This window comes from Mus musculus, chromosome 7 (assembly GCF_000001635.26).
Source record: "Mus musculus strain C57BL/6J chromosome 7, GRCm38.p6 C57BL/6J".
Taxonomy (NCBI): domain Eukaryota; kingdom Metazoa; phylum Chordata; class Mammalia; order Rodentia; family Muridae; genus Mus; species Mus musculus.
In genome coordinates, this window is record NC_000073.6 from 58,732,250 (window position 1) to 58,758,988 (window position 26,739).

Below are 26,739 nucleotides of genomic sequence, written 5' to 3' on the forward strand. Positions count from 1 at the left end.
GCAACTCCTGGATCATTTGGGGGCTTCTAACCTTATTAGTTAAAATGAAAAAACTTGCTTCAAAGGCATCATTGGGGAAAAGTCACCCACAAAGCAGCCTGCAAGGTGAAGTCCAGCTGTCAGGTGCCAGGAGACGGTAAAGTGTATAGGGCAGGGGTTAAGGGTTGTGGGAAGTCGTGTGAAGGGGCAGGCTTGCTGGGAAACTGAAGTAGCTTAGCCTCCTCTGTTATAAATCAGGAGGCGAGGCATTCAGAACTCAGAGCCTGGTTCTAGGGATGAGTCACATCTCAGAGGAGAATGTGTACGCACCTGGCTGTGTGGCTGTAAGTGAAAGGATGGCCAGATGGGAGCAATCACTCCGAAGTCAGAGGCTTTGTAGACGAATCCTGGGAGAATACATACCACATGGTACTCAAACCTCAGGTCTGTGGCTTCTTCTGCAGTCAGGTTGGATTTGTCTAAGGAGAAAGCAGAGCTCAGAGCTGTCACTCAGGAGAAAAAACAGCTTTCCACCTCAGAGAGAACTTCAGAGGGAAGTGCCCAGAGTGGGAGGACGCAGTGGAGGACTGTCCTTCTATAGCGACAGTTCAGATGGGTCTGGACACCTGTGGTCCCGGGAATAATGGCTTATCTCTCAGTCTGCTCAGGCCTGTTTAGGGCACATGTGCCAATTTGTAGCACAAACTATAACTTGATGTCTTTTGACCTTGGATGAGGTCCCTCCAATTGTTTAAAAAATGTGTAGGAGTTTTTGACTAAAAGAACTAGAGTTGCTGTTCTGTGCCTCTCAAGCCCTGGGATGTTCCTTTCAGCTGCCTTTGTTTTTGCTTTGTTTTTGTTTTTGTTTTTTTTTTTTGTTTTTTTGTTTTTTGTTTTTGCTTTTGTTTTTAGCATGCATAACAATACGCTTTCTCAGACTCCACCAGTCTTTGGCTGTGCAATGTCAAATAGGCAGGGGAGGTGGATTTTCTTGTTTAGCATTTTCCAGTCTTTGTGGCATGTCCCTTCTTTAGGCCTCCAGATCAGATGTGCTTTTAAGGTTAAACCTCCTTCGCCATCATGAATCCCAGAGTAACATGTGTTTGTGACAACAGACTGCTCAGTCTCTTTAGAATCATTGTTAGGACCAAAAGAGTGTTTCCTAAGATTCAGGTTGGAGAGTGCACTGTGTGGTGACCTCATCTGGTGTGGTGTGGAGGGAGCTGTGTTCACTTTTTTGGTTGCAATTACTGCCAGGACTAAGATGATGGAGTCTCAGTGCTGAGAGAAACTATGATGTAAAGCGCCTAGACCAGCTGGTGTTCGCTGTAGACCTCAAATAAAAGCACTGGTCGCTCTGCAGAGTCCATGGCCCTTGCTGAGAAGGCTGTTTCTGAAGAACAGTTGAGTCTTTCAAGAGACTAAACAGTCTGATATATTTGAGTGCTGAGTAAGTCTCTGAGGAGATAAATGCATGCCAGATGTTTGCAAAGATGACCCTCTGTGTTCACGGGTGAGTCGCTGGGAGCTACAGTTTCCAAAAGTTGGAGAATGTGGCAACTCCACACATGCATTCCAGGACTGTTTGCAGCTGCATTCTCTCAGCATGGAAGGATAAGGCAGGGTTTGTATGCAGAACGCACAGCATTCTAGTCTTTTGCTTTCAGTGCCCCCAGGACATGGGTAGGCACCATGGAATCCTATGCTCGCCTTCCAAATGTGGGCATATCCCTCACCCATTTGGCTTCATTTTGATGCTATAGTGCTTCCCAGATACCTACAATCTAGGCCTCACTGTGAATCTGCTTTTGGTCTTTCATAGTTCTAGTCTGCTGCTGTCTGTTCTCTCAACGCTCCCTAATCCTGTGATCAAGGCTCACCTCTGCCTGTCTCTCCCTCCCCCCCTACCTCCCCCCCCCCCCCCCGCATCCTTCTAAGGATCTCAGAAGAGACATGCATGGGTGTTTGTAGTCCCAAGCAATGTTTATGGGCATTCTCAGAAGCATGGAGAAGCATGCAAAAGCTCATGGCACTTTGTGCTGATAACAAACAGTACCAATGTTATGAAGAGGGACAGAGGGACTGACTACCAAGTCCGAAGTGAGTGTGCTTTTTATTCTTACCTCTTCCTGTGTAGCATAGAAAAACTCAGAGAGATGAAACTATTACATTTATAAATTCAGAGACCATGCTGGACACAGGGATAATGACAGTTCGAACAATTACAATGACTTTTCATGTACATGGAACAGCAATAGGCCACTAGTTGTAAGAAACATCAGATTCTGATTTCACCTAACAAACAAAACAAAACAAACCTTTTATTCCCTTACTTCTGAGGGCAAATAGCCTAATGTAAATCCTCATGAGAGCAATTCATTGAAGTAGAAGAGTAGACTTTTATTTTCTGTACTAGTTACTTCTCTCCTTTCTCTAATACACACCTGTTAAGAGCAATGGAAGGAAGAAAGAGTGGATTTTGACTAACCATTTGAGAGTATAGTCTGTTATGGTAGCAGAGGCATGAGGCAGCTGGTCATATTGCATCCACAGTCAGGAAGTACAGAGACCAGGTTACTGGTCCTGCTTTCTGAATTTTTCCATTTATTTTGTCTGTCACTACAGTCCACAAATGGTGCCAGCGACACCCAAGGAGGGTCTTCCTACATCAGTTAAACATCTCTAGAAATGCCTCGATTGACACTCCCAGAGGTGTGTCTCCTGGGTGATTCAAAATTCATTTCTATTGACAATGGAGATGAACTATCTCTGTTTTTCTTAGGGTTTCCTCCATGCTTCATACTAGAAATAGATCATCTCTACTTTAGAGAGATAAGTAAATGCACAGTAGAGACCCCTCTCACTATGGAGACACTGGAGAGCCAGGAGAATTATGTACTAAGTGGAAATCATTGTGTGTGTGTGTGTGTGTGTGTGTGTGTGTGTATATATGTACCACAAAGGAGTAATATCAATTTCCTGGCCTAAGTAAAAGTGCTTTTAGCTGGATAGAGCAATTACTTTAAATTTTACATTACTTTTAATAGTCTTAGAAACATGATTTCTATAAATAAAGTAGTTTTAGCCAAGCTTAAACCAATGATCAGAATAATGAATTGGGAGAGCGTGTTTTATTTTTTCCTTTAAGTGAAATTGGTCATTCTAATTCTTAGAGCAGATTCCTTCAGCCCTGGAGTATCTATGATAGACAAATAAAGTTCAGATGACAACAGAAGGCAACATGTGCTGGATTATAAAGGGTTAACAACTTTTCTCTGGAAGCAAACTACAGAAACCACACATTCCCTCATTTCTGTTTACACCTTCACTTTCTAGCTGTGCAAACAGAGACTGAAAGGTGATGTCACAGGGATACAGATGATTGATGGCAGACTGACCAGGCAACATTTCTACCCCATTCTGAGGGTAACAGGATATTCACCTTGCTTGAAAGGACTTGCTTATGCTTTTAACCTTAGGCCTGGCTTTTTTAAGCATACAACATTCTATTCCAATTTTCTTCTGTTCCTTATTTTTATTACTATACTTATCTATTTTTTTAAGAATTTTATACATGAGTACTACTTTTATTTATTTTCCACTCCTGCTTCTCTTCCACCCACTCCTCCTGTGACCTCCTCAAATTCATGACCTCTTCTTCATTATTGTTACATGTATGTGCGTGCATGCGCGCACACACACACACACACACACACACACACACAACAAAAGCAACAAACCACTGAGTCTATTTAGTGTTGTTCCTGTGTACATGTGTTAAGGGATGATTACTTCGGATTGGATGATAACCTATCAGGGAGCTCACCATTGGAGAAAGTTGAAATTCTCTTTCAGCTGTCACTGATTGCTTGCAGCTCTTGTGGGATTTCTCCCATCTTCATCAGTACACCCACTGGTGTTGTCATGATGCATGTCTTATTTAAGCATCCATGTTTTTAAGATGTTATGGGTGCCAACTTCCTTGTCATGTCTAGGTAACACTGTTTTGCTGCCCGTATCTTAGTCTTCTGGTTTACAATATTTCCACCTCCTTTCCAATATGTCTTGAGCCTTATATGTAAAGAGTACATTGTAAATATATCAGGTGCGGCTGGCTGAACATACCACAGTCACTTATTCTGTGCAGTCTGATGAGTTATGCATTCTGTAATGGTCTCCATTTGTTCTCTGTAATGGTCACCATTTGTTGTAAAAAGAAGCTTCTTTGGTGAGGAATTAAAGCTACCCTTATCTGTAGGTTTAACAGTAAGTATTTAGAACAGTTAGAAAGTTAATTGGTTTAGAAAAGAGGCAGAAAGTTAGCCTCTAGGGCAGTGGTTCTCAACCTGTGGGTCTCAACCCCATTGAGGGAGAAGTATAAGGACCCTTTAACAGAAGTCATCATTTAAGACTATCAGAAAACATGTTTCCATTATTCTTCATAACATTAGCAAAATAATAGTTATGAAGTAGCAACAAAAACAATTTTGCTTGGGGGGGGGTCAGTATAACATGAGAAACTATATTAAAGAGATCCAGCATTAAGATGGTTGAAAAGCACTGCTCTAGGGTCTAGGATATCTCCAGCCATCAGTAGTTGATGAATGTCAAGAAACACACACACATATTCTCTCTTGTAATTGCTCTCTGAACTTTCCTTGGGTTGACAGTTTTCAGTTAGTTGAATCTTGGTGTGCCTGGCTAACAGAAGAGCTGGTTGTCATTCCTCTGGAGTGACTATGATTTATGATGTGTGACCACATCCCAGCTCATGCTTCACAGCTGTACACTGTCAAGTCCCTTTGTTTATGTGTCATTTCACCCTCTGGTGAACCACACTTCCTTTCATGACATAATTCTTTCTCAGGAGTGGACATTGTAAACCTATGTGATGGGCATATTTCTTGTTTACTGCTTGGTATATATAGACTATGGAGCTGCCTGGGAGAGAGAAGAGGGGAAAAGAAGAAAGGAGAAAATGGAATAAGAGGAAAAGGGAGCAGAGAGGAAGGGCTGGAGGGCCCTAGCCTTGGTGTAGGAGTTAGAGATGACATGTGTTGGTTTTATGGCTGTGTAATAAAAGTCACACATATAAGCCGCTAAACACCATACAAACATGATCTCATCACACTTTCTATGGCCAGCAGGGATTAGCTGTATTGTCTGCTCCGAGTCTTGCCAGCTGTCCTCATATAGGAGGTTCCAAGGTGTACTGGCTAGTTTTGTGTCAACTTGACACAGCTGGAGTTATCGCAGAGAAAGGAGCTTCAGTTGAGGAAATGCCTCCATGAGATCCAACTGTAAGGCATTTTCTCAATTAGTGATCAAGGGGGAAAGGCCCCTTGTGGGTGGGACCATCTCTGGGCTGGTAGTCTTGGTTCTATAAGAAAGCAGGCTGAGCAAGCCAGGAGAGGCAAGCCAGTAAAGAACATCCCTCCGTGGCTTCTGTATCAGCTCCTGCTCCCTGACCTGTTTGAGTTCCAGTCCTGACTTCCTTTGGTGATGAACAGTAGCATGGAAGTGTAAGCCGAATAAACCCTTTCCTCCCCAACTTGCTTCTTGGTCATGATGTTTGTGCAGGAATAGAAACCCTGACTAAGACACAAGGCTTCTGCATTTAGAAAGTTTTCTTGTCCACCTCTTCCCATTGGGTAGGTCTGGGCTGTAATTAGACAGACCCCACAAAAAATTACAAGGAAATTTAATGCCCATTGTAAGGGACTAAAAGGTGGGACACTGATCAATTAATTCTCTTACCAAAAAAGGATGGAGTGATGGGTGATGGAGTGTCACTTCTATGTGCTGTCTCATAGCTACCCATTTCTGGGTAGGGTGGGGACGGGCACAGGGAATCTTAGTGTGATTAGTGGGCCATACAGTTCCCTAGGCTAAACATAGTAAGTCTATATATCATTACACTGGACATAAATGGAAGCATGTATTGTTGTATGGGGTGTATGATCAACTACATGGGCTTGATTGGTACAGCCCACAGGATGCTCTCTAGTGATTGTGTCTCTCTTTGTGTTTATATTCGAGGATAGAAGCTACATTTAAATCTTACTTTATAATGGCCATTGCTGCACTTTGTGCATCATTGGTTTGGTGGATCTTGAAGTAGTAAAACATAAGAAAATAGAGGTGTAAAATGGAGGAAGAGCCAGGAGTGGTGGTGTGTACCTGCAGTTCCAGCTACTTTAGTTTCTGCGGTAGGGTCATTTGAGTCCAGAAGTTTGAGGCCAGCTTGGGCAACAAAGCCTCTGTATCAAGAGACCGTGACCCAGACTGAGACAGATGAGAGGAGAGAGACAGGGAAGGGAAACACAAGAATCCGAAGGCGGCACCTGTAGCCCTTGAAGTTCGTGGGGATTTCCTCAAATCCAGTGTGGAATTTAAGACAGTTGGATATATTCACAGCCAGCTCCTTACACTGTATACAAAACATCCAAGAAACAGTTAAAAGTGACATTTGTGTTGGATTAGAAGTTTGCTTTTCCCAGTGGTCATATGGATGACATAGTGAGCACATTCTGAAGGCTACAGAGGTTGGTAACTGTAGTTGGTGTCATGGGTTTCTTCTTGATTCAGTGGGGAGAATGGACCTGGCCTCATGTCCATTTTTGCAGACCAGATCCTGAATTGTGGCTTTGCTCAGAGATCACTCCCCCCCCCCCCCCCCCGCAAGAGCTCTAAGACAACCCAATGTCTTGTTAAACAGGTGCAATATAATTCTAGTTTAAAGTTTTTTAAATGATGTTCTTTTTAGTTCTTGTAAATAAACATAACATAAAGATTGCCAGTACAGTTAAGTTACATTTTGAAATAAAGAAAAATGGCATATGACAAAAATCTGCCATTGTGACCATTTTAAATGTATACATTGGTAGCATTAATGAAGCTGTGCAGGGCAACCATCATCACTATTTTCATAACTTTGCCATCACCAGGTAGCAACTATATCAATGAAGAAATATTTTTGTCCTCCCCCAGTCTTTTCTTTATTAAATATTTTCTTCATTTACATTTCAAATGCTATCCCAAAAGTCCCCTATACCCTCCCCCCACCCTGCTCCCCTACCCACCCACTCCCACTTCTTGGCCCTGGCATCCCCCTGTACTGGGGCATATAAAGTTTGCAAGACCAAGGGGCCTCTCTTCCCAATGATGGCTGACTAGTCCATCTTCTGCCACATATGCAGCTAGAGACATGAGCTCTGGGGGATACTGATTAGTTCATATTGTTGTTCCACTTATAGGGTTGCAGACCCCTTCAGCTCCTTGGTCCCCCAGTCTTTGGTAACTCTTTTGTCCTCTGTACATATGCCTGCTTGAAGTCCCTTATGAGTGGAGGGATGAGATAGTCCTTTTGAGAATCATTACTTCACTAGCACAACATCTTCAAGGTTCACCTGCATTCTAGCTTTCTTTGGGTAATATTCCTCTGTATGTGCACTGTATTTGTCTGCCTGTTCATCAGTGGGAGGATGGGTTGATTCTACATGTTGGCTGTTGTCATACCACAATGAACACAGGTGATCTGTAGGAATCTTTGCTTTCTCTTCTTTGGGGTACAGGACTGGGCATAGTCATTTTGACTACTTTCAAGTGAAGAAGCACATGGCATATATGGTACCCACAGTGTTGAACTCCCACATCATTGTCTCTAGCTCCTGAACATTTTGTCAACCCAAAAGCACCCTCCTCGATCATTAAGCAGTCACTCTTCATCTCCCTCCTTCCAGCACAGTAGCTTTCCACAATCAGTCCCTATAGTTCTGTCTATTCTGGCCAATTCCAACAGTGATGCACAGTTATAGCTTTCATCTTGTTTTTTTTTTTTTTTCTTTAAATAACTTTTTATAGTGAAAAAAGTAGAAAAAATTTAAATGACTCTCAAGTACTCATTGGCCAAATTCAGCATAGTTGGATTTTGTCAACCATGTTAATCGAAGTCTCTCACTAGGGAAGAAAAGAAGTATGTGAATCGATACTGGAAAGAAATCCGAGTGGGCGACTTTGTCCGTCTTTGCTGCAATGAAATCATACCTGCGGACATTTTGCTGCTGTCATCCAGTGACCCTGACGGGTTGTGCCACATCGAGACTGCTAACCTGGATGGAGAGACCAACCTGAAGCGGCGCCAAGTGGTCCGTGGCTTCTCGGAGCTTGTAAGTGGTCTGCATTCTCAGAGCACCACAGGCATCTGTCTCGTCTGAAAGCCTCTGTTATTGGGCTGGACCAATTTTCCTAGTAACTCAGAGTCTGATAGCCCTTCTTCATGCCTAAGCCCATGCTTAACCTGTTCCTGTGTGGATTGGGCTTTTTCCGACTGTGATTTCCAGTGTACACTTAATGAGTTTCTCAGAATGATATTTAGTCTTTGAAGAATTCTGAGGGGACATTCTGAAACAGTCAGCGTTTACTGAGTCCTTGTTCTAGGTCACCAAATGGCAGCATAGCAGAATCACGACCTGTTCTTACGTAGGTTGGGAACATTATCTCTTCAAAGGACCTGTTCAGTTCAGCCTCGGGGCTTCCAAAGTTGAGCTCTGCCTCTGATGTGTTAAACAACAGCTAAGAATGGGGTTGAGTGGGGAATAGGAATGGGAGGTTTTACCCACAAACAAGCTAAAAAATCCCAAAGGGGTTTTGCCATGCATGTTCTTAATAAGGGTTGCCCCTTCTAAGCCTATGCAGGGACATCCAGTGCTAACACTGAATGAAATCATGAGACACAAGTCCCCAGACACCGGAACTGTCTAAAAGGAAGTGAGGAAACCTCCTCCTGACCATACCTACTCTGTCTCACATTGCCTGTCTGAGTCAGTCCTTCAGGTCTGGCCATTGCATGTACTGAGGACGCTTTGAAAAGTAGTCGAAGGAAGTGAGTACTGCATTCAAAGAAGATGTCATTGGAGATTCCTTCTGCCACATGGCGTCATCCTACCCACTTGCCTAGGAGATGTGGTTTAGAAGCATAGTCCATGGGGCCTGGTTTTAGCAACTGGCCTTGTTTGATAGTTTATGGATCTGAAGGAAGGTGGAGCAGTCATTGTGGATGAAGTGATTCCTTGATCAGGATTGCTGAGGGTCTAGGAGCCCTGCCTCCCACTCTTGCAATATCTTGCAGTTTATTTCATTCACCATCGCTGGCAGAGATGCCACTTCACACTCTGAGAAGAAGGCCTCAAAGAGAGATTAATGCTGAGACCTGTGGCAGGAGTGTTTGAGCCAGCTGCCTCCATGGATGTCACTTTATTACAAGTCTTTGCCTTGGTGTCCTGCTCTTTCCTGTTTCCATCACAATTTTCCCGCTTAAGACTAAGAAACAAAAACAACAAAAAACCTCTTTGATTGTCTACCAAATATATTTTGTGAAACCATAGACATAAAATTTCAAAATTACTGTATTGTAATGGTGCATGTTTATAATCAGGGCTGATGGAAACTGAGGCAGGAGAGGGACAGCTCAAAGCGCAGATGGGCTATGTAAGAAGACATCATTGAAAACAAAATAACCATGAGAAACTTAATGTATATGTATAAACATATATAGAGTACTACATATATACATATATGTACACCCCCTACATATACATACACATATACATACCAGACAAAAGTACACATTCATTTGTTTAAGTGGAACACTTTTATCCAGGGACAGGAAGTCTACCAAACCTGTTTGTTAGGGGCTCTTCCATGCAATTTCTGACCTTGCCTGATAATTATGCTTTCTGATGGTAGTTGTGTGAGACCACGTGCAGGGCAGTGTGTTAAGTCTTAGCAGTAAGCCAGGCTTATGCCTATTAGCCTGGGCCTACCTGGCTTCTCTGTCCTAGAACATGAAACTCCTGCCTTCTCTTCAGGAGACAAGTAGATGATGTGTGGGGAGATAACACTGTGCAGCAATGACAGTTGCAAAGGACACAAGTCCCCTTCCAGTTTTCAGTGTCTCACCAGGAGGAAGGAAGAGGTGGGGCCCGGTACAACGAGCAGCACAGAAGTAGTGCAGTGTGTAGAGGATGAGGCAGACCTAAGTGAGCACGTGTGAGTATCTGAAATTGAGGGAAAGATGATGATATGTAGAGCCAAGAGTATAGTGGCCATGTTTAGCATGGTGGTAGGGATGGACACGGACTGACTCCTTAGCTAACTCCAAAGAACTTAATCATTTCATGTCTTTTATTCTTCAACTTCTGAACTCTTCTAAACCCCTCTTATTTCTCAAGCAGCAACTGTGACACTTTGTAGCTTCATCATGTTTCCTATAAACAAGTCAGATGTAAGTGGGATGCTTAAGATTCAAAGTTGGTATGATGGGTAATCTTTTTAATTTGATGGGCTAGGGAATCTCCATGGAAACAAATCTTTGAGATGTCTGTGAGGGATTATGTGGTTCACTGAAGTGAGAGACCCAGCTTAGCTGTGGGTAATACCATCCCTGGCCTGGGATTCTGGACTGACTAGAAAGGAGACAGCAAGCCCAGCACAAGCATCCCTCATGCTCCACTTCCTGACTCTGGATGTCGTGTGTGTGTGACTAAGCTGCTTCATGTATCTGCTGCCATGATGGCCATGACTGCCATGGTAGACTGTATCTGTAGAAGGGCAGAGATAAACCCTCAAGCTGCTGTCTGTCATGTGCCTGTCACAGCAGGAAAAGTAACTAATACAGAAGGTTGTTCTCTATCACCCTCTAGGGAGACTTGAGGAAGCAAATAGAACTGAGTCATAATCTAGTCAAATTAGGTCACACTAACAATTTAGGGAACTCTGACTTCTTATTAATGGTTTCTTGGACAGCAGCAAAATTCTTCAAGATGTATACACATTTTGGTTTTCATATTGATGTATTTTTTTCATTTTCATGATTAATATTGACATACTATAATTCTGAAATTTATGTATTTATTTCCTTTATTGAAAGTAAAAAGCCATAAGTCTTTGGTTCTAAATGTCCAACAACTGACAAGACAAGTGTCTCATAGCAGCATTACAATGCAAGTTCTCTGTATTTAAGTGTTTGTTTTTGCTTGCTTGTTTCTTTTGTTTTTAAGCCATAGAAAGATGAAGAATGAACCCAATCTTGATTTATATAAGAGTCACAGAAATATTTTACCCATTTGATAGATAGTAAATTGGAAGGAGTAGACTGCAGGAAAACTTAAATTAGAAGGGATTTTTATGTCTGTATTTCTTTAATAACCAATGACCTTGCCATTTCCACAGGGGAGGAGTGTGTCATCAGAGTCCAGTCAGGAGACAAGTCACACATGATTGCACCAGAGAAAGTCTATCAAGGACTTTTATGTGTTCTTGTGGTGGTAGTAATGGAGCACAGGATGCCTGTCTCACTGGCCAGGTATTCTGCTGTTGAAGCGAAAACTGCAGTGCCACACAGGAAGCAAATGTAATCTGGGATAAGGCTGATGGGTAGAGGAGTGGCTGTTGCAAGCATCAGGTCTAAGACAAAACACAGCCTTCTCTACTCAGGGCACTTCCATAGCCTATGGTGGTGGGGAGGGCTAATGAGGAACTGTAATTTTGGAACTCACTGGAAATGTACCACAGAGGATCATAGAGAGCTGCCAAGCTTGGATACCACGGGACCCTCTGATCACTGGCCACTGGGGAGGCTACACTATGTGTTCTTGAGGTGGACAGCCCTGGCAGCTGCAGTGAGCCATAATCAAGACAGGCAGATGCTTTCTAGACATTTGTGCCACGGAGCCCTAGCCTTTGAGCCTAGCTCAGAGAAGTTTTTCAGTTTTATTATCCTGAAATAAATCATGGAGAAAGTGACTAGTGACTTGAAGTGGCCCAAACAATGTCTTTCTCCACTTCCCCTACTCCTGAAACTTGGATTTAGTCATTTACTCCTCCACCTCCCACCAGTGCCCTCTACTGACAATGTAGAATTTAGCATCTCTCTTACACTGTCATTCATGTAAGATGAAGTGTTCATCTGTTGAGAGACTAACAAAGAGGTCTACCCGCTGATGCTTCTGTTAGGGCCTAATACTGGAGAAAGTAGCCATCTTCAGCAGTCAAGGATGTTTCTAGAAAGAGGACCTTGAACATAATCTGAATGTTAGAAGGAATATTAAGACACTAGCTCTCTGTGGCAGTCACACAGACCTACACACACCCTGAAGTGGAAATGTGTTTGTTCAGTGACGATGACTGAATAAAACTGAACATGGTCGAGGGGCTATAGAATGGGTAGGAGGTGATGGTCATGCCCCACTCAGACCTAATATATGGGTGAGGGTCCAGACTGGGCAGATGGCTCCATCATCAAGCTCTGTCAAAGGAAACTTAAGAGTTTTTGACTTAAAGAGAAATGTTTCATTTAAAACTTGGAATTTAATGATAGCATCCAAGAATTCAGAAAGGAATTCCAGTGTGAAAAATTACATTCCTATTTGCGCATCACATTTGTTATGGTCTCTTATAATGCCTTTGCCGTTGAGATCCAGTAAACACTATTTTTAAAATTTTTCATGCTCTAAAACAATGAATTCTATGAAATAATGATCATCTCATTGTGTTACCAGTGTGAAATAAATAAGGCAAATGCAGATACTCTACCTACCATATTTAAAACTGCTGGTCCAGGTGGAGCTGGAACAAGCAGGTACTGTCTGAACCATCAGGGAGGGGTCAGAAGCATTCAGGATTTCTCTGGGTTTTCCAACCATTCACACAGACCTGCAGGCCTAGCCTGAAGCTGTGTCAATTCCACTGAAGCCCAGGGAAGAAGTTCTAGCTCACCAGTAATAGTTGTATGCACAGCTCTGCAGAATAAGGTATTCTCTAAGCATTACAAGTCATATACAACTTTGCAGATGTTAACACAATTCAACAAATATTTATAGAGCATCTGTTAAGCATCAAAGGTGCATTAATCAAAACTAGAAGCATTTTCTTCTGGCATTCGTATTATCTATGTAAGGAAGTGAATGGGGTGGAAGGTGGAAATAAAACAGAAGTAGAGTCATGAAACTTGGGGGTGGGGGTGGGGGTGGGTTGGAATTTCAGATGATGGTGGGAAGAGGAGGGCAGGCCAGTCCAGAGGCTGCCTCTGTTGGAGAAGAGCCCTCTATGAGTGGTTTCTTTGTCAGTTGATTTACTAAAGCTATGTGTTCTGATGGTTTTTCTTAAGTGGATCTGCTGTCCCACTTGATAATAAGTTTCTGTTTATAAGTGGGTGTGATTGTATATGTTTTTACGTGTGTCTGTACACAAGAATGTGTGTACAGAAGTATGCACAAATATTTGCAGTACTTTTGTATTGTAGTATTAGAGAAGAGATCTGGTTATGTAGCTCAGGTTAACTTCAGGCTTGTGACCTTCCTGCGTTAGCTTCATTAAATGCTGAAATTACAGGCATGTGTTAGCACACCTGACTTGTATTACTTTTAAATTTACAGAATGGTAAATAATCTTTTCTGCACCGATAACGTGTTCTAGAAACAGTGGGTCTCTCAGATAATGATCTGAGGAACAGGGCCTGCAGTCTTGTCGTTGACACGCCTGCGGATGCAGGCTGTAGGTCAGTGTGCTCAGATTCTCCATCCACTGCAGAGTGGACTTAAGAACACTCTGCTCTTTGTTGAAGGGGCCCTTTCTGCTGTCATCTGTCTCTCAGTTGTTTTGTGAGCAAAGTGTCCTATGGGCAGAAACTTCTCCATGCCCATAGAACATAGCTGGGACCAGCTCACTGCATTTTACTTATAGCCATTGTTTCTGAGGTCTACAGGTGTACCTCTGCATTTCTCCACATGGTTTGTTTAGTTTGCATGTGGCCTCCAAGAGAAAAGCTATGTTTCAGTTCTCACTGTGGTGAGAGCGTGTCTTGGAGTGTCACCCATCCACAGGTAGATAGAGGAGGTGGAAGCTGTGAGATGGGGATGCAAAGCAGACCTTACAAGGCATGAAATTGACTTCAAGAAAAGCTGTCACCTACGCAGGTGTGGATGGAATTGTGCTATCTGACAGGATCAATCTGGGATTCAATAGTGAGATGAATTCAGAGCCTTCCACTTTATTTATGCTAATGAATGACTCATGTGCTGCAGAGTGACTTAAGGGCCCCTTGAGAATCTTAACTAATCTGAGACTGGGACAAATCTAAACTTCTCTAGCCCGTCAGATTCAGTAAAGCAATTTTTAGTCACTCATACTAAAGTGTATGTGTCAGAATGCCTTACTCCCCACTGTTCCTCACCTACTAAAGGCCAAGAAATGTGGGTGTCACTGACTGATGAGAAGTGGCCTCCCCTAAGCTCCAAAGTCAGTTACATGGAAATATCAGAGGAAAGGTTCATAGGTCTGGAATTGGCCCAGAGCCCTTTAAAGATATTCTCTCTGTGTCTTTGTCTTTGTCTCTGTCTCTGTCTCTCTATCTCTGTCTGTCTCTCCATCTCCGTCTCCGTCTCTGTCTCTGTCTCTCTCCTTCACTAGTGGACACTTAGGGTGTATGAAGCCCTGAGATCAACAACCAGTAATTCAATATGCTTCCCACTTCCACTCCAAAGATTCAACTAAGTGAAAATGTCGAATTTAAACTTTGTCTTCGAGTTAAAAGAACAAATAGTTCTTGTTTACCTGGCGTGACTGACTTTCATCAGTGGCACCTGTCATGGGCTGAAAGTAAGCTTTTCATTGTGTGGAGAGAAAGGCTAACTTAGGTCAACTTCAAAGGCTTACACATCTACGTTTGTTTTGGACAAAACATCAAATGGTTGGTTGGTTTGCTCATCCGGCCTTTATCAAGTACGAGGAGCCTTGACCACCAAGCAGGAAATTCTCCAGAGTAGACTCTGAAGCCTGTGTTTTTTCCTTGGCTCAGGAGATCCTATGTACTGTGGACTGTTGTCATTTCCCTTAGAAAGGCTGGAACGGGATTTTTCAGGGTCAGAGTCTAAGACTGTTAAAGCATCAGAAATCAAAGCCCCCCCCCCCCTTTTGGTGGAGGGGGTGGGAAAGAGAATCTGGAGTTCTCGCTCATCCTCAGCCCCATAGTGAATTTGAGGCTAGCCTGGGCTCCTTGTCTTTCACTGAAACACATGATTAAGATAACCAAATAGGCTTATTTGATTTATCATTTAGGAGGAGTCAGTTCATGAGCTATTGGTTGAGTAGATGCAGTAGGAGCACAGACTGAACAAACTCACTCACACATGGCCAGAAAGAGAAGAGGGAGAGGAAGGGGTCAGTGGTCCCATTGTTCCCCAGTGACTTCTCCCAACTGGCCCAATGTCTTATAGATTCTATCAGGTTCCAATGGCATCACTGTAACATCTAGGGGATACGTACAGTCTACACTGTGACATTTTCTGATAAAGTGGCAAGATACCTTCACCCTTTAGCAGTGCCAGCTATACTCCCTTCACCCACTGGGTGCTGCACCCTTTCCCAGGTGTGCACTGACATTTTAATTTTTTACTTATACTGAAAATACAATACATTTCATACAATATATCCAGATTATGGCTTTACTTCCGCCTACGTCTCCCAGTTCCTCCCTATCTTTCCTCCCACCCAGACTCAGACCCTCGCAGATCCTTGGTAGAAAACAAACAAGCATATAAAGAACAATAACAAAATACAATAAGCTAAAACAAAGCAAACCAGTAGGGATAGCACAAAACGGGGGAAAAAAGACCCAAAGAAAAAGCACAAGAGGATGCAGAGGCACAGGTTTGCATACACGCAATCCCATGGAGACATAAAGTGGGAAGCCAAAACTATATATGCAAAGGACCTATAAAGGTTTTTTTGTTGTTGTTGTTGTTGGTTATTTTATTTTATTTTTTAAAAAGATGCTCTGACTCAACATTATGAGACAAAGACCCTCCCCAAATGCCACTGAACTCATTTTTGTTGGCTGTCTACTTCTGAGCATGGGGCCTGCCCTTAAGAGTGTTTTGTTTCTTCAGTGAGACTCCCTTTGAGAAAAACTAATTTTTTTCAAATAGTTGGAGATAGATTTTGGGTCAGTAATGTGTACATTTCTCTTTTCAGCTCTGGGAGCCCACCTGGTGCGGACCCATGCAGGCCCTGTGCACGCTGCCGCAGTCTCTGAGTTTTTATGCGCATCTCTTGTGCTGTGCTTGGAAGGCCATATTTCCTTGTTCTCCATTCACTTTGGCTCACACACTTTCCACCTCCTCTTCCACCAAGTTCCATGAGCCTTGAGATTTGTTGTTGAGGGATTTGTTGGAGGCATCCCATTTATTGTGGAGGATTTCAAGGTCTCTTATTCTCTGCATATTTTCTGGCTCTGGGTTTCTGTATTCATTCCCATTTGCTAAAGGAGAAAGCGTCTCTGATGGCTGAGCAAGGCACTGATCTTACTCATAGATTCCCATGGGACTCTATTAACCAGCAACTCAATTAGATGTAGCCAAGTCCAGACTGGGAACTTTCTTTGGTAATGAGACATGTTCAGTTGGACTCTCTCCCGCCTATTATTTGGTGATATCATTTAAATCTCCATTATATATTTATATACAGTAGGAAGCTTCTACTATATTAGGATTCTCTATGAGCCCTCACATGGCCCTTAGTTTTAGCATCCCTCTCTGTATTTCCTCTCTTGCTCTCTCTTTCCTCCTTCCCCCATTTGATCTTCCCATTTCACTCCCCCATCTACAAGTCCATCCTTAACTATCTATTCTTATTCCTAGGAAGATACAGCCTTCCTCTCTACCTCCTTACTCTGTACCTAGCCTCAGTGATTATATGGTTTGTAATTTATCAATGACTTAACAACTAGCATCCACATATAGGAGGATGCATACTATATTTGTCTTTCTGGGTCTAGGTTAGCTCACTCAGGATGATTTTTCTAGTAACATGTATTTACCCATGAATTTCATGATTTCATTTTTAAACAGTGAGTGTAATAGTCCCTTGTGTAAATGTATCTCATTTTCTTTATCCTTTCATCTATTGATGGACATCTAGTTTTCTTCTAGTTTCTAGCTATTATGAGGAGAGCCACAAAAAAACAAAACAAAACAAAAAGTTAAAAAAAAAAAAAAAACAAAAACCAAAAGGAAACCATGGTTGAGCAAGTGTTTTTTGCAACAGAATGAAAGTTCCTTTGAGTATATACTCAAGAGTAGTATGGCTGGATCTTGAGGTAAACCCTTTCCCAGCTTCCAGAGGAACCTCCAGCCTGAGTTCCCTAGTTGCTGTACAAGTTTGGATGAATACTCTCCTTACTCTACATTGCTGCCTGCATGACTTGCTATTTCTTATATTGATCTTGGCCATTCTGTCTGATGTGAGATGAAATCTCAAAAGTGTTTTGATTTACACTTCCCTGATGACCAACGATGTTAACCATTTCTTTAAGGGTTTCTCAGTCATTTGAATTTCTCCTTTTGAGATTTCTGTTTAGATCTATACACTATTTTTAAATTTGGTTGTTTTCTTGATGTTCAGGTTTTTTTTTTTTTGAGTTCTTTATATATTTTGGATATTGATCCTCTGTAGAAGGTGGAGTTGGTAAAAAATGTGTAGCCTGTACCTTTGAATGGTGGTGTCCTTTGGTGTACGTAGCTTTTTAGTTTCACTAACACATTAACTGTTGATCTGAGTACATATGCGAATGGAATTCTGTTCAGGAAGTCTTTTCTTGTGCTAATGACTTCAAGACTATTGTACATTTTGGTCCTCTGGAACCTAAGTGCTGCCAACTCTTTCAACATAGACTAAGCAACATAGAAACTCACCCGTTAAGTCTTAACAGAAAATGTCCAGCGGAATGGAGGAGAAAGGCAGCTTGTGTCTTGCCAAGAGAAAGTGATGCCTCATATGAAGGTATGAATGATACTCTTGGCTCATATCCCAGCTTCTAGACCGCAGGGCCCAGCACTGCTCAGTCATCTCTGCTCATTTTCACTTTCGGTCTGGAGGAGCTAGGAGTAGAGACACCTGCTGACGTGTTTCAGCTGCCAGATCTAAGGGTTTTTACAGCTCTAGTTATGGGCAGCATAGCTGAGGTCTCCTACACACATATTTTAGACTACTAAAATCAAGAATTACACATTCTGGAACTTAAACCTGAATTTATTTTCTCAGTCCTGGAGACTGGACGTTAGGGGTCAAGGTAGGGTTGGCTAGGGCTTGGTAGGGTTGGCTCCATCTGAGCTGCTCTCTTCAGTTTGTGGGTAGCCATTTCTTTAGTCTTCACTGGTTCTTTCCTCTGTGACCTCATCTCCTGTCTTTATAAGGAGACAGTCACAATGGGTCAGGGCCTACTCTAACACTCCATTTTAACTCACATCTTCAAAGGCTTGTTCCATGTATACAGTCATATTTGGTAGTTCTGCATAGGACTTTGAAAGAGGCACAATTCAACCATCAGTGTATTTTCAGAGGGAACTTTACTCCATGTGCAGTGTCAGTCACATTGGTCATCTCCATGAGCTCATTCAAGCTCACTCTGCTCCCAGAGGTGGAAAGTGCCTTTTCTTGATGAATTTCCGGCCGGAAAAATCAGCAATAGTAGAAGAGAACCTTGGCTCAGTAATATATGGCTCCATTCTTCCAGAAAGCTGACTGTCTGTGTATTAATGTGCTAATTACTAAAATCTGGGAATGACAGGGCATCATAAGGAGCCAGAATCTGTGATGGAACAATATTCAGAACTTGTGCTACATGGATTTATTTGTTTGTTTGTTTTTAGAGATGTGTTAAATGTCAAGCTATTAGTTGCCAAGACAGAAGAATCTTTTTCCTCAAGTTTTTTGTTTTTTTTTTTTCTTTTTTTTTTTTTTCTGTAGAAATAGTGAAAGAACACCTTTCAACCCCTGGCTAGAATATACTTTTTATTATAGGATTTCCTTGAGGGAAGACTAATTTCCACTGGAAGAGATATCTTGTGTTTCCCAAGTTGGTGTTTGTTTTACATTACAAAAAGAGCCGGGCCTTGGTTTGCTTTGTTCCCACAGTTAATGAAAAAATAGCAAGCACAGATCTGCTGAGAGTCCGTTTAGAAGCCTGACCTTGTGTTGGAGGTGGGCAGGGTGCTGCTGGACTGGAGGAGTGGGGCACATCTATGGCTTGGGCCCCTGCTTTTCTGCCGCATTATAAGCCTGTATTTCTAAGACTGCATCTGTGAAATAACTGCATCAGAAAGCATGAGCACTGTTTTAAGCAAAGGGAACAATTTTCCTCTGATTGCACTGTCCACCCAATGTCCTCAGTTAACTGTGGCACGAGCACTGGGAAAGGTTTAGTTCTGACCTCTCTCCACTCTCCTGGGCTGGGTCTTGACTGACAGCGTTTTATTAGTGGTCTAGTCACTTCCCGATCAAGCTCAGTCCTGCCTCTGAAGTCTCTCTGACCCTGTGTGTTCAGGTACACGTTCCCTGAAATGGTGGCCACTGTTTACCTGTACACACGAGCTACTGCTAGTGCAATCAGAACGTGATCCTCACCAGGACCCAGCAGGCTTATTGAGTCCATGTAGCAGGACTCAATGAGCCTGCTCTTGCTCCTTCGCCTGCTTGCTGCGTGAGACTGAGTATCTGCTAGACTTCCATTCACAGCTGCGACTGAACCATTGTTGGGAATTGGGCTGCCAACTGTAAGTCATCAATAAATTCCTTTACTATTTAGAGACTATCCATAAATTCTGTGACTCTAGAGAAACCTGACTAATACAGAGTAATAGTAGAATAGACCTTTTGACCCACTATTGTGAGGTAGGTCATGTCCTAAGATTTCCCTGGGTTCTAAAGGGTCCATGCTTGAAGCACTGTGTGGTTGCTTCTTTGTCTTCCGAGCGAGGATCTAGGTTTAGAGAGGTCTCACTTTTTAGTCACACAGCAAGCCCAGCATTGAGGCTCCAGAGACTGTCTACCTCATGTGCCTTCTGCTTCCTACCTGCGTTATTTCATACACACACACACACGCTGTGTCTGGCCTGTCCTGCAGTTTGAACACAAAAGCTTGGCTCCTTCCGTTGCCTTCCCAAGCTGCTACATTACGCTGTGTAGTCTCAGTCTCTGCAGTCCATGCTTTGCAGCAGCAGCTGCCAGGATGTCATTCCTAAATAATAGCTCTGACCTTGGAACTCTGGCTCAAGAATTTCACTAGAAAGACACACTTTGAGCTCTCTGGTGAAATAGAGGAATGGATCCCTAGACCAGAGCAAATGGCAGGTTATTTGATTACCGTGCACAAAGAAAACAGCCTAAGGAGAACCTATGCGTGCCGAGAATCCAGGAAGAGCAAAATGTCTATGCATATACATATCTTTACACACAATACTACACTATGGGGCTCACTTAGGGGCCGTTGGTTTGAAAGGGAGTCTGCACTAAATTGGAATATTGACAAAACCCTTGCTAGATTATTTCTGAAATACTTTTCTTTGGTTGATGCATTGTGACTTGATGCCTCACTAAGTGACAGCTCTGATCCCCAACCTAGCTGTTCTCCTAGTGGTTTGGCAGAGGCATTGTGACCCTTTGCAGTTAAGCACACAGAGTGAGCTCCAGGATTGCAGGATAATGAATGGAGCCTGAGCTCCAGGAGTCTGCTTCCGTGACAGATGTGGAAGCTGGGCTTCCTTCCTAACACACATGGGACGGGGTCCATAAGGAGACCTTTTGAGGTTGAAGGGGATTGGATGGTTGAGGTGCTCCATATGACCTGTGCACAGCACAATACATATTCAGGAAAGGTAAATGTAGCTGTCATTTGGACAGAGTAGGATGAGAAGTAGCTGCTCTGCTATAGAAAGACCTATAGTGTACGAGAGCCCACACTGAACAATGGTATGCATTGGGGCTCTTCAGACTTTATGGTGATGTGGCTGTGGTTTGGAGAAAGCGATGGCCCCTGCTGTGCATTTTATTCCCCCCTTTCGTCTCTCTTGCTAGCCTGAGAAGTTGACAGAGCAGGGCTGGTGTGGGGGGAGAGTGGGAGGAGGATAGGAGCATCTAGAAGTAGGCTAAAGTGGCCCATGTCTACATATAGCTCTAAAAGGTTTCTTCCCTCTCTCAGATTCTTGAGCACTTTAGAAGGTAGTCCTGTAGTAGACACTGAAAAAACAAAAATCAAAGGCCAAACTCTTTTTGCTTGAGGTAAGAAACCTGAGTTGTTAGGCAGAATGGAATCAGACCAAAGCCTTCTTATAATGCTGAGACCAAAACATCAAAAAACTAGAGGCCTTGAGCTCCTGGCCTACACTTACACCACAGAGATGTTTTGTAGAATGTTTGGATCTTAAGTGCTTAGCACTGGACACCCAACACTCTCCTTCTTGGCTGTCAGAAGAAAACCTGTGGTTCTAAGAGTAGAGGAACTGGGCCAGTGGACTAGATACCCGCTGTTGGAGCCCTGTCCCTTGTATTGTGCATTTAAGGCCACGCCTTCTGTGGCTTGGGGCTGCCTGTCTTTCTGCCTCTTCCTGTTGGCTCACTGGAAAAGCATGGAAAGAAGGCATTGATAGAACCTAAGGAGGAGCCTGGCTGGATGACATTTGACCTTAGGTGAGCTGGTATAGCAGCCATTGTAAGCTGTGAGATCTGTCTCCTGCACCAGTTAGGTTTTGATCCAGAGAAGTGATTTAATCTCTCTGGGCTTCTGTTTTAATACATGCAAAATGGGGCTCTCATGTTTGTGTCACTCACCCTCAACACAATATTAGTGGGCATTAAGCACTCCTGTCATGGAAACATCATTTTACAAAGGAACTGCCCACTGGCTGTCACCATGAGAGAAAACTTGAACTTGCAGGTGAAGTAACAGAGGGAAAAAAAAAGATCTACCCTATCAGTGAACATCACCATCTGTGCAGGCAGGTTTTGCTCCTGTGACAAAGGGACTCCTCAGCCCAAGAAGAAAAAGCAGACTCCTACAAGTCTAGGTATTAGATGAGACCTGGCCAGGCCTGTGGATCCTTGCTCAGTAGGACTTTTGAGCAGGAGATGGTTGAATCACACTGGATGCTCCCTTGCTTAGTAATCCACTAGTATCTTGGCTCCTGTGCATAGCTCAGGACAGCATCTTTGCAGTGAGGGTCATGTTGACAGATGTGGTTTCCATGTTTATTGCCTCATTTTCTAGACACTACTGAAATAGCCACCCCTCTGTTCTTGCCTTCCAATTCCTTCCATAATTCACTAAGACACTTTTGTTTAAAACACACACTCTCAGACTATACTTTACAAAACAAAGTGCTTTTGAAAAGCTTTCTTTCAACCTACGCTTTAAAAGCTTTCTATACAAGTGTCTTTAGGGATGCTTTGTTCATGCTGTTTATTAATTGATCCATGTAGGAAGAACCTCGTGCTATGCAACTGTATTCTTTGAAGCACAAGGAGCCTGTTTGCTGGGGTGAACGATCTTAGAACGGATGCTGCAGGACTAGCTCTAGTTGTGTTGCTGTATCCTAGTCACAAACCTGCAGCCAGAATTCTGTCCAGTTTCCTTGGGGAGGACAGACACACATAGCAACTGTGTTTAACTTGGCCACTCACTCAAACTTACTCATGCAGTCAACCCTCACATGCGTGCCATTGGTGTCCAGTGGTGTTTTTCTTGGCTACAGTATGAGAAGTTAAAGGGGAAAAGGTGTTTTGAAACTCCAGTTGAGGGCTCTGGTGGGAGGACCATTCTGCCAGAGATGCCTTTAGAGGCCCACTATCATCTTGGTAGACCTCCCACCCTAACCCTAAATGTAGTGGGAGTGGAAAAGGGTAGAATGATACACTGCTTAGGGGCAATGGAGCTGGGCAGTAGGTGGGGCTGAGTGAAGCCTGGCTATAACATGGTTATAACATAGCTTTGAGGTTTTGGTCAAATCAGTTCTCACCCAGATTCATGGACATGGTAGGACCACAAGATCTCTTGAGTCCCCCTCTGCCCTCTTCCACTATGTAGTACATTTTTTTTGAAAAAATTGCAAAGACCTTGCAATGGATGCTATCAATTAGGAACAAAGAGAATGAGTGTGCACCTGTGCCCCAGTTATCACAGCCTTCCAACCTCTGTGATCACTGTGTGCTTACCATCTGACTCTAAATTTGCCCTTAGCAGCTGGCAGGTGTGAGGTTGTGAGTGGCTCTGTTTTACAAAGGCAATCAACACACAAGAATATAAGGTTCACTTGTGAGAGAGATGCAGCCAAAGGCATGCTCTTTCTGCACACTACATTCATAGGTCCAGCTTCCTCAGGAAAGAAGAGACTCAGCACTAAAGGGTGAAGATTTCAGTTGAACCCTGGTTTGTTATTGCAATATAATGATTTTATTCCATCCTTCTGTAGGAAGGCTATGGGGCTGATCAGGATTTCTTGTTTTACGACTACTGCACCAAAATACTCTGGCAAAAGAAACTTAAGGGAGAACCATATTTAGCTCATAGTTCCAAGTTAAGAACCCGTCATGGCAGGGAGGTCACATTAGGTCTGTAGTCAGAAGAAGAAATCAGTGCATATATACATATTAGTGCTCAGGTTGTTTTCTATATTCTATAATCACCCAGGATTATAGAACTGCCTGTGGAATGGTGCCACTCACAGTGGGCATGTCTTTCCACCTCAATTAATTAAGATAATTCCCCTTAGACATGGTCAGAGTCCCATGTTTCTCTAGTGGACAGTTTACCCTAACTAACACAGCTATCTACCTTGGGACTGGTTGGAGCTCTTGGTGCTACTGCAATGTTGTAAATGACTGTGAGAGAAAAGAGTGAAAACTTTTTCCAGGAGAAAGGGCCTGGATGGTATCAACTGCTGTCACACAGTAAGGGCTTTGGTGGCACTCAAAGTAAGGGTTGGATTTTTGCCAGTTCGAACATCTTATCAGATCCTCTGTCAGTGAAGGAAGACCCAAGTACCTCTGTCTGCAGAATTTTCTCTGTGTCCTAGTTAGCTCCACCATGCATGTTCTGCTCTCTCTGTTCCACATGGACTGGACCTTCCTCATGAGCCTTGTCTTCCCTGTAACCCTTACTTGGGGGCTCTCCCTGTCATCCTGTTGTCAGTGCTCACCCCACAGAAGGATTTCAGTGTGTGTTCCACCTCACAGCCAAGGAAGGTGGTTTAACTGTCAGGGGACCAGTGCATGAGAGACCTGGGCTTTCAGTTGGATTTGTCTGGCTGTTTTGTCCTTTGTCCTCACAGTTAATCAGTGGTTTCCAGTCTTTCCTGTCATGTATCTCAACCTGAAAAAGGCTTGAGTGTTTATTTCCTTATAAATTAGATTATGCATGTTAGGTTGAAATGTTTTGCAATTTTCTGTTATTCTTGGGATCTAATCCTGGTCTTTATACGTGAGAGACAAACTGTCCATGCACGCTCAACCTCCATTAGTAGGTCAGAATACTAGTATTCAGCTTGAGAATTCCTAGTCAAAAATCTAAAATTCTCCAGAACCTAAGTGTTTTTGATGATATCACTGACATAATGATATCATGTTTTATAAAATTTTGTTTCATGAACAAAATTATTTTTTTTAAAAAATTATAAAAGTGCTTCAGACTATAACTTATATATAAAATGTAATGAATTTTGTTTTTAGATTTGGGCATGCCCTCAAGATATATCATAATGTATATGTAAGTATCCCAAAATAAAAAAGAAATCACAACTGAAAAAAATCTCTGGCCCTAAACACTTATAATTTGCCATATTTTATGTCCATCATGAAGGTGAAAAGGGAGAAAGATTTAAGGATAAGGTTTAAAATAAGTGTCAACAGAGGCCTACCCCTTGTTGCTTCTCCCTGATAATTGAGCTGCCACTAGCTGTATATATATACCCTTTGCAGGTCCTTGGATGGATGTGCAGGTAATAGTTTCCACTAGTCACACATTACTAGAGCCTACTCTTACATGTGTATGACCAAGGAGGCTGGACAATCAGAATTCCAGTGCTAAGACTCTGGACAAAATAGACCTTACATTTGAGTACAGTAGGACTCTTCGAACTTAAACTCTAACTCCCTTTCCTGTGCTTTAGTTTCTTATGTTTTTTTTTTTTCTTGCTTTGGTCTACATGTCTTGGTGGAGTTCATGTGATTGATGGCTGTAGGTTTGACAGGAGGGCTCCCCATTAGCTCTATGTTCAGCAGTACTCAAGCACCCCTTGTCTGTCTTGTGAGGATCAAGGCAGGACCACTCTCGTCCCATAGACAGTGAATGGATGTCTGGGAAGCATTGAGAGTGTAGGCTGAGTAGACTTGCTATCTGATTCTGGTCCCCTTGTAGCACAAAGAGGGTTCCTTCCATTTGTTCATTTTAATCCTCACAAGGGTTAGGAATTTCGCAAGAATGCCTGTGGCTGGCCAATTGAGCACTGTTTTAATCATCTTGTGCAGGAAAAGTTACTGAAGCCTGTTTGGCTCAAGTGCTGATCTTAGCAGTGTGTTTTCTGTAGGTGTGAGTGAAAGATGAGAGTGGCTGAAGGGTACATCAGCACCAGACAGCAGGGTTCTTCCACTTCCCAATGGGACACTGAAGGGAATGAGAGAGATAAGTAAGAGAAAGGAATGGTGACAGAGAGGGAATTAAAGTCTTGTTTGTCCCTAAGTGGGGCCAGTTACGTGGTCTATGTGGCCCAGTTGCCTTGTATGTCTACATCAGTTAAACAATATTGCCTGTGCTGTCCTCAGAATCAGAGACAGATTAAGGTACAGTTTGTCATAGCTGAATATCTTTCCTGAAAGTTCTACTGAAAACCTGCTCAACTTAATATGCTGGTGGTGTTTGGAGGTGAGGTCTCAGGGATGTAATCAGAATTAAATCCGGTCATAAAATAGAGCTTCCATATGATGTTTGTGGCATTATAAGAATAAGAAGATTGTCTTGGAACATTATGCCTCCTAGTATACTATGAAGGAACAAGGAGGTTCTTACTAGATGTGGGTTCTATGATGTTGGACTTTCCAGTTTCCTACCATGTCCCATGTTTTGCTATAGTAATTGAAAGGGACATAGCTTTTGTTCAGTGTAAAATTAGTACAGTTGTGAGTAGTTAGTTGTGAGTAGTTTGTTCTAAGGTCCTAGTGGGAAACAAGCAGAGGAAGATGAGGAGTTTATATGACTTGAGTGGGGGAGGGTTTGAGTCAATGAAAGGCAGATTGGAGCAACTCTTATAAAGAAGAACATTTAATTGGGACTGGCTTACAGTGTCAGGAGTTTAGTCCATTGTCATCATAGCAGGATGGATGGTAGCCTGCAGGCAGACATGAGCTAGATGATCAGAGAGTTCTACATCTTGATATGAAGGCAGCCAGGAAGAGATTGGGAGACTGTGTTCCACATTGGATAGATCTTGAGCACAGCAGACCTCACAGCGCCCCCTCACAGATGACTCATTTATTCCAACAATGCTACACAAACCCTAACAAGGCCACATCGCCTAGAAGTGCCACTCCCTATGGGCCAAGCATTCAAACACATGTGTCTGTTGGGGCCAAACCTATTCAAACCACCACACCCAGTGTGGGGAGGAATAAGGAAAGTTTGAGTGTCCTAAAAGTGAGTCCTGAGCTGAAGTGAAGGGAGTTGCCGCCAACTGGAACCTTGCTGTCATCTGGAGTTAATCAGCTTTGCCAGTTGCTAATACCCTGAACCTAATAAACAGATGCTATATTTATTAGCTGGAATAAAAAAAAAAAGGAAGCCCAGTTGCACTGACAGTCATTTCATTAAATTTACACAGCCAGGCTGTGAATGCTTTTAATCCAAGCACTTGAGAGGCAGAGGAAGGTGAATCCCTGAGT

General features: G+C 42.9%; 1 protein-coding gene across 4 annotated transcripts in view; it reads left to right on the plus strand.

Annotated features, from left to right (window-relative positions):
* The window catches only part of Atp10a (ATPase, class V, type 10A), a 174,103-nt gene that overhangs the window by 76,108 nt on the left and 71,256 nt on the right, over positions 1-26,739 (plus strand). For all 4 annotated transcript variants that reach the window (XR_882009.2, XM_006540581.3, XM_006540580.3 and 1 more), the window contains one exon: positions 7,943-8,147. Coding sequence is in view for 3 of the 4 variants with exons in the window: in XM_006540581.3 (XP_006540644.1) it covers positions 7,943-8,147 (205 nt within the window). In the remaining variant the exon portion in view is untranslated. The remainder of the gene's footprint in view (positions 1-7,942; positions 8,148-26,739) is intronic.